The 6,770-nt window shown below is 39.2% G+C and overlaps 1 protein-coding gene across 1 annotated transcript; it reads right to left on the bottom strand.

The window, feature by feature from the left end:
- Window positions 1–2,174: 2,174 nt before the first annotated feature.
- Window positions 2,175–4,711, bottom strand: ERRFI1 (ERBB receptor feedback inhibitor 1). The gene is made up of 3 exons (XM_007942594.2): window positions 4,590–4,711; window positions 4,404–4,480; window positions 2,175–3,361 (listed from the first exon to the last, which is right to left on the bottom strand). Exons 1-3 carry the CDS (start codon window positions 4,709–4,711, stop codon window positions 2,175–2,177), a joined length of 1,386 nt encoding a protein of 461 aa, XP_007940785.1.
- Window positions 4,712–6,770: the final 2,059 nt, after the last annotated feature.

Raw genomic sequence — 6,770 nt, forward strand, 5'->3', positions numbered from 1 at the left:
TGCCTCCCTCTTAATTCTAGTGTGTTGGGCACAGTGCAGGGCAGGGCAGGTACCCAATTAAGGTTTTGTAGAGTTACAAGTCTCATCACCATGAGCACAGGATCCCGAGGAGGAGAGGGCAGAGCACTAAGGTGGGCAGCAGGACTTCAGCAACAGGACAGAGGCAGGGGAAAAGAACTGGAGACGTGCTTTCACGAACAGCATCCCAGCTTCCTCCTCTATCCGACAGCTGCTAGAAGCACACTTGATTTGCTATGGGCACTCCATCTCCAAAGAGGCCAGGGCAGGCTGGGATTCCTAGGTGGTCTCCCGTCAAAAAGAAATAAAGTCTCCCAAAGAGCCCAAATTAATCTGGACCTCATCCTAACACTCAAATTGAGTCAAATCAAGTCATTTTCTTTCAATGTATTTTCCTTCAAATGGACCCTTCTCCCCACATTGTAACTGACAGTAACCTACCAGAATCAATTCAAGCTCTTTCTTGTTAAAGATAAGTACAAACAGCACATTTCTAATGTACATTGCTTTAAGCGATTTAAATATGAACTATTCAAATTTTTGTCATTTAGGGAATGCCAGTAAATTTCAAGTGTATATTAAACTACAAAGACGCTTCCCTGATACTTAAAAATGGTAATATGTCAAATTACTTGAGACATTTTATAAGACTTTAGTCAAGAAACATTATTAACAGTGTCATAAATAAGTATTGTAACTTTATTAAAATGAAAAGACAATATTCAAAATAATGCAACAAAATGAATAAAATCCTTTATCCAATACTGTACACACAATGCAGAAATCAGTGCATTTTTCTAAAGCATGTTTTAACCTTCATTTAGTTCATACTAAAATATAATAAGCTTTAAATAGCTCAAATTATCATTCAGCAGTTTAAACTGTAAACAGCTTGTTGAACTGTTAAGAGAACATTGTAGTAATGTACCTCCATTAGTGAGCACCTCTCTTTTGTGCTTATCTATACAAGATAAATACATTAAAGCATATGAAAATATGAACACAAGCTAGGTGTCTCACTGAATCTAAAGGAAGCAGTGAAGCAGCCGCCTGGGAGAGTTTTAAAAGCAGGAGGATGCTGATGTGACCTCTGGTATTAAGACATCCTGTGCTATTGGTCAGAAGAAGTGTTTTACTTAAAAAGCAAACAATCCCCAGGAAATACTGAATAGGAACCAGCAACACAAGGCCAGCTTGTGTTGTATTTGTTTATTAATACAGTTTAAAAAAGAAAAACAAAAACAAAAACATCTCCACAACACACATCCCCACACAAAACCTCTCGTCACAGAGCTAACTGCTTCATCATTATTGTTTAAAACGGACTCCCTCCACACTGGCAACTAGTCTGCCTTTCCATTCAAGTCTACTGCACCCCACCATCTCTGCAAGGCACAATTGCAATGGGCCATTTTAATGGGCGAGATTGAGCAGGATTGTAAGGAAAAATTATTTACTAATTCCATTTTCATTTTTCAAAATGTGAGACATGTACAGGTGATAACATGGTTTGCCAAATGAGCTGCTTCCCCTACCCCCACCAATCAATGAAACAAAACACGAAACCTGCAAGTATTAGACCTTGGGGTGATTTTTAAACTTGGTTGATACAGTCCCGCCATCTGTGGAAAAGACTGTTTGCAAAAATAAGTGAAACAAAACATAACAGGCCTAAAAGCCAGAACTTCAACCTTACTAAACAAAAATAATTTTTTTTTTATGATTCTGATCTAAACAATACTGTATTTTCTTCCATTTGCTCAATTTTCATTCTATCAAGAGTCATTTCTCCAGCTTGAGTTTTTATCATTCTGAATATATATTACTCTAAGATAGTAACTAATTGGTTAATCTGCAACTATGGTCTATGGTTATACCACAAGTTTATATATAGGTATATAATGTATGCATATATAAAAGTTTTCCCATCCCTCCCTTCCCACCATCACATCTTTAAATTATAGACTTGAACAGACTTTTCTCCAATGCTAACAAGATCAGGGATTCTCAACATAACAGCACCTCACACCTTGCTCTAAACTTTTCTCTTTAAGACAGAGAAAGTTTGACTACTCTGCAATCTACAAGATCTTCCTGCGAACCTCAATCAAACTGGAATATTGCTTGAGAACCATTTGTTCCTATGACCCCGAAGTCTAAGGAGAAACCACATAGGATAAATGTTTGCGCTTCACATGGCCACCTATGTCTGTCTTTGTGTTTGAGTCCAGCTTTTCTGTGGCTGAAACGATACTGCAGTCAGCAGATAAGGACTGGATTTGGTTGCTTGTGTTGGTTTCTTCTGCTTCCCTAAAAAATTTTTCATATTTGTCCAGGTATGGTGGTCTCTCAGGTAGTAGGTAATAATGTGTTGAACTAACCTTCTTCCCATTTTCAATAATGGGCAGAATGCAAGGAACCTTATTGGCAGATCCTTCACTGTTCTGTCTTTGTAGAGCTTTGCTACTGACGTACTTGGGGTCAGGAGCAAAGCTCTGTGTAGGGGGCATGACCCCATTGAGGTAAGACGGAAGGCTTTTAGGACTTGGTGTGCGGGAGTTACTCCGAGATAAAGGTTCTCTTGGTGGTACTTTGGGAGGCCTGTCTTCATCACTGTAGGTACTGGAAGTAACTTCTGCTGACCACCTTCTATAATCTGGCTTTACTGGCCTAGGAGGTATGGGAACCCTGGGGGGAACCTCAGGTTTATCTTCGTCAGAGTTAGGAGAAGCTCTCTGTAAATAACTGGATATCCTTATGGCTGGCTTGTTAAAAGATCCAGCTGGTCCTGAATGAGATCTTCTTAGTCTTCGGTGGCTCTGAGACGGAGGAGGATTTGAATTTTGGACACATCCGTTTTGGTCAGATGCGTGGTTGAGATCTTCAGCTGCTGAAACGGCTGGGGTGTCAAAATACGCGTAATTGATCTGTCCACACCCGCGGAAGCTTCGCCTGCCCGGAATGCCGTATTTGAAGTCAGAAAGTGTTGAGTCTTCTAGAAGGAAGTCTGTATCGGAGCTAGTTAGGAATTCTACCTCACAGTCTGTCTCATCCAGAGAGAGGTCTTCAGAGATTGGCAGTGGTGGAAGGGGCCTAGAACCCCGTTCACAAAGAGCTCCACAGGGGAAAAGGGAAGGTGAGTTTTTTATGGGTGTAAGTGGAGGAGTAGAAGCACAAACCCCATTTACTGACAGTTTCTTAAAACCACACACAACTTGATCCTCTTCATGTTGTCCCAAGTTTTCATTTGGAGGAATAATAAGAGGAGGCAAGCTGGACTTTTGAGATGGACCATTTTCTACAAAGTAGTGCCCATTCACTGGTGCAGATTTTGAAGTGTGCCCTGGAATGAACAAGAGATGCTTACTAAAACATCAACACTCCTCTCCTCATCTGTGTGAGGTACAGACCCAGCCACCTGTGCTGCTTTAGCTTTCTGCTAAGTACTCGACTGACGCATCCCTGAGAACACCCATGCAACAACCACAGTTGTAATTAGAGCCCAGAAGGTTGTTAACGCACATGATCTGGTTCAAAGAACAAATTATCTCTTCTATCTGCCTTGGACATGTGCATGGTGCACACCCACACATCTCAGGCAACTTTTATGACGTGTGCAAAATTCACAGAAGATGAGCGGCATATAATTTACATGAATATCATACTATGCCCTTGCCCTTTGAAAGATGCGACAATGCAAAGCATGCCGGGCACCACTGAGATAAGACAAGGACCTTACTGCTAGCACCATCACAATACTGTACGAGAATGGACTTAGTACCATATACACACTTTATGAGGTTTTTATTCACATTTATACTTCTTTCATCTACCAGTTTCAAACATGATTTGATACTAGTAAGAAAGATTTGAGATTGTGTGCAAGGTTTCTGAAAGTTAAGTCTGCATCATAGCTGGGATTAGAACTTAATTCTTGATTTTAAAAGATCACACTTCTACAAATAATTCTAGGTAGGAACCAGTGACTCAGGCTAACGGTTGTTGTTCTTGTTGTTGTTTTGCTGTCGAGTCGGCCCCCGACTCATAGCGACCCCTCCTTGGGTTTCCGAGGCAGTATCACTACGGAAGTAGGATTGCCCAACCTTCCTTCCGAGGAGTGGCTGGTGGGTTTGAACCGCCAGCCATCTGGTTAGCAGGCAAGTGTCTTAGCCACTATGCTACCAGAGCTCCAGTGGGATACAATAATTTGTGAAAAACACAGTATCTTTGGACTCTGTTGCCACTAGGGGTCAGACTATTGTTGGAAAGAGTTTAGGTCACTTCCTCATTTAAAAAAATAATGCTGGAGGACACGCTAATACTAATCCAGATTGCCAACTTCCTCTTCAAATGCTTAGCTTTGCACAGATGTTCAGAATACATACCAAGAGGTGTTAGATGCTCCTGCGCAGTGGAGTTCAGACGGTAGGCCATGGTTATTGGATCGATATTTAAAAAATTACTGAAAGGAAAAACGTCTTGGTCATAATCAAATAGCAATCCTACTCTCTTACCTCATTTTAACAGCACAAATTTATACAGATTATAGTGCCATTATAGTTCTGACTTACTTTTCAAACTCACTGCGACTGCCCCAGCAGGTCTTCATAGTCCCCATGGCTCGGCCATTATGTAGAAATCCAGTTTTTAATGGGGCTCTAATCTCCTGAGCAGCCACTCCTGCTGTTGACATTGTGCCTTATTCTGGGATGACTCCAAATTTGAGAAGCCCAAGGATTTTTCGTCAACCAGTAGCTTTCATTCCCTATAAAGGAGATAATAGATGAGAGAATCAAGCAAACAATTCAGAAATACCTGTTAGCATAGTCTAAATTACAGCGTAAACAGCTAATACTAGAGAATTTAGGCGATGCTGAATAGAAAAATTTAGTTGTAGACTTTTCTTACATTTTTAAAATATGTAACTCTTATAAAGATACTTAAATGTAGGCACTAAAAAATGTAGTTACAAGCACTAATCCACGACTTGCAATGTTGCAGCAAAGGGAGAGAGTCTATTGCTAGCAGCAACAGACCTCTTCTTGCAGAGCCTAACAGTTAGTTGCACAACAAACTATGTCCACTTGCCAAAGCACACAAACCTGTCTCTAACCTCCTACTAAACCAATGTTCCAATGTATGGTTGTATTGGGCACAAAGTACAAGTGAATCTTATTTTTCCCATGCTAAAAGAAGTGATTCACCAATTACTGTACTTTATACTGCAGAACTAATATTCGCTAAAACCCAACCCTTAAATTAAACAAGAGATTCTATAGTATTGGCATATGATTACTGCAGAGCCTAGCATTTATTTGGATTCTATATTTCAGGTCTGGCCATGGGAAGACAAATTCTCCAGTTATTACTTGTTCAAGAAAGAAATAGTGTATATGAAGACACTAATTTCTATTATCCTGTAAAAATCAAGTTCTGCAAGATTACTAGCTTCAGTGGAAGCCTGGCCAACAGCTTCCTCCCTCCCTCCCTTTTAAAGGCAAACTTAAAGGTACATTCTTCACATTCTCCTTTGTGAAATGTCTAGTAATTCATGTCCTGCCTAGCTAGCTGCGAGGCATGGATTACAAAGGTTCCTAAACTTCAGGACCCCTCCCCCTCTAGTCAAATGTTACATGTCTGGAGTCCCAATAGTCTCTTTTCAATTTAATTTTTTTAAAAAATTATTATCCTGTATATGTATTAGCATCAATTAAGGGCATCCATTTCAGATAGTCATAGGTTTACTTAAAGCAAGCTTAGCATTTTTTTTTTTTTTTTTTTTGTCTTTTACCTAGGACATTACATGTCAATTCTCTGTATAACTCTGTTCCCTTTTTTGGGATCTGTACATATAATATACACTTTATCACACACTTTTACATTTGCACAACTAGGCACTATGCTAAGACTGATTCAAAGACATATAAGACATGTTTGCTCCTCCAGGAGATTATTTTTTTGGTTTTGATTGCTCAGCAACTTCAAATCTATTGTTTATAAACCTGTCACCTCCTATAGACTATGAGCTCAAGAACAGAGGCTATGTCCTAATCATCTTTTAATCATCAGTACCTGGAACGTTAGTAGGTGCTCAACAAGTGAATGTTTGTTGAGTGAATGATTGTATAATACCATCTAATTATCATTATCACCTATTAACTGAGTGCATACAATGTGCATACAATGTGTAAGGCAAGCTAAACATCTGAAACTACTCTCAGGTCAGTGTTTATTATTCACTTTTCCATGTAAAATGGAGAGATACGGCCCCAACTCATTCTCCCAAAGTCAGCTGCTTTGATGCACAAGGCAGAGGTTTTAGAGTATTATTTGAAGTACACAAGCACACTGTCAAAGATACATGATTAAGAGAAGGGAAAAAAACCCACCATTTCAGAAATCTAAATTATCAGGGTTTTTTTTTTTGAGGGCTGCTTTTTAGCTAATTATTGAAATAAAGCAAATATTTCTTCATGTGTTATTTACTTTATCTAAATAAAGTAAAACTATAAAAAATTTTAGAAAACTCTTTCTTTCTTCTTTTTTTTTAAATTGCTAGCTCTTCCTTTGTGTACTTAACCCAGTGGTTTATCGGGCTTTTTTCTAAGCATTCTACAAGCACTGGCAAGACTATAGGGAAAGTATCTGTGGTAACATAAAAATTAAAGGCAAGATAGGAAGAAGAATATGGTATTTAAGTAGTTTGAAAGCACACGTTTGAAGATCGTTCATCCAGATTACAGGAAAATGCT

This window comes from Orycteropus afer, unplaced genomic scaffold (genome assembly GCF_000298275.1).
Source record: "Orycteropus afer afer isolate SDZICR_OR568_19922 unplaced genomic scaffold, OryAfe1.0 scaffold00094, whole genome shotgun sequence".
Classification (NCBI taxonomy): Eukaryota; Metazoa; Chordata; class Mammalia; order Tubulidentata; family Orycteropodidae; genus Orycteropus; species Orycteropus afer.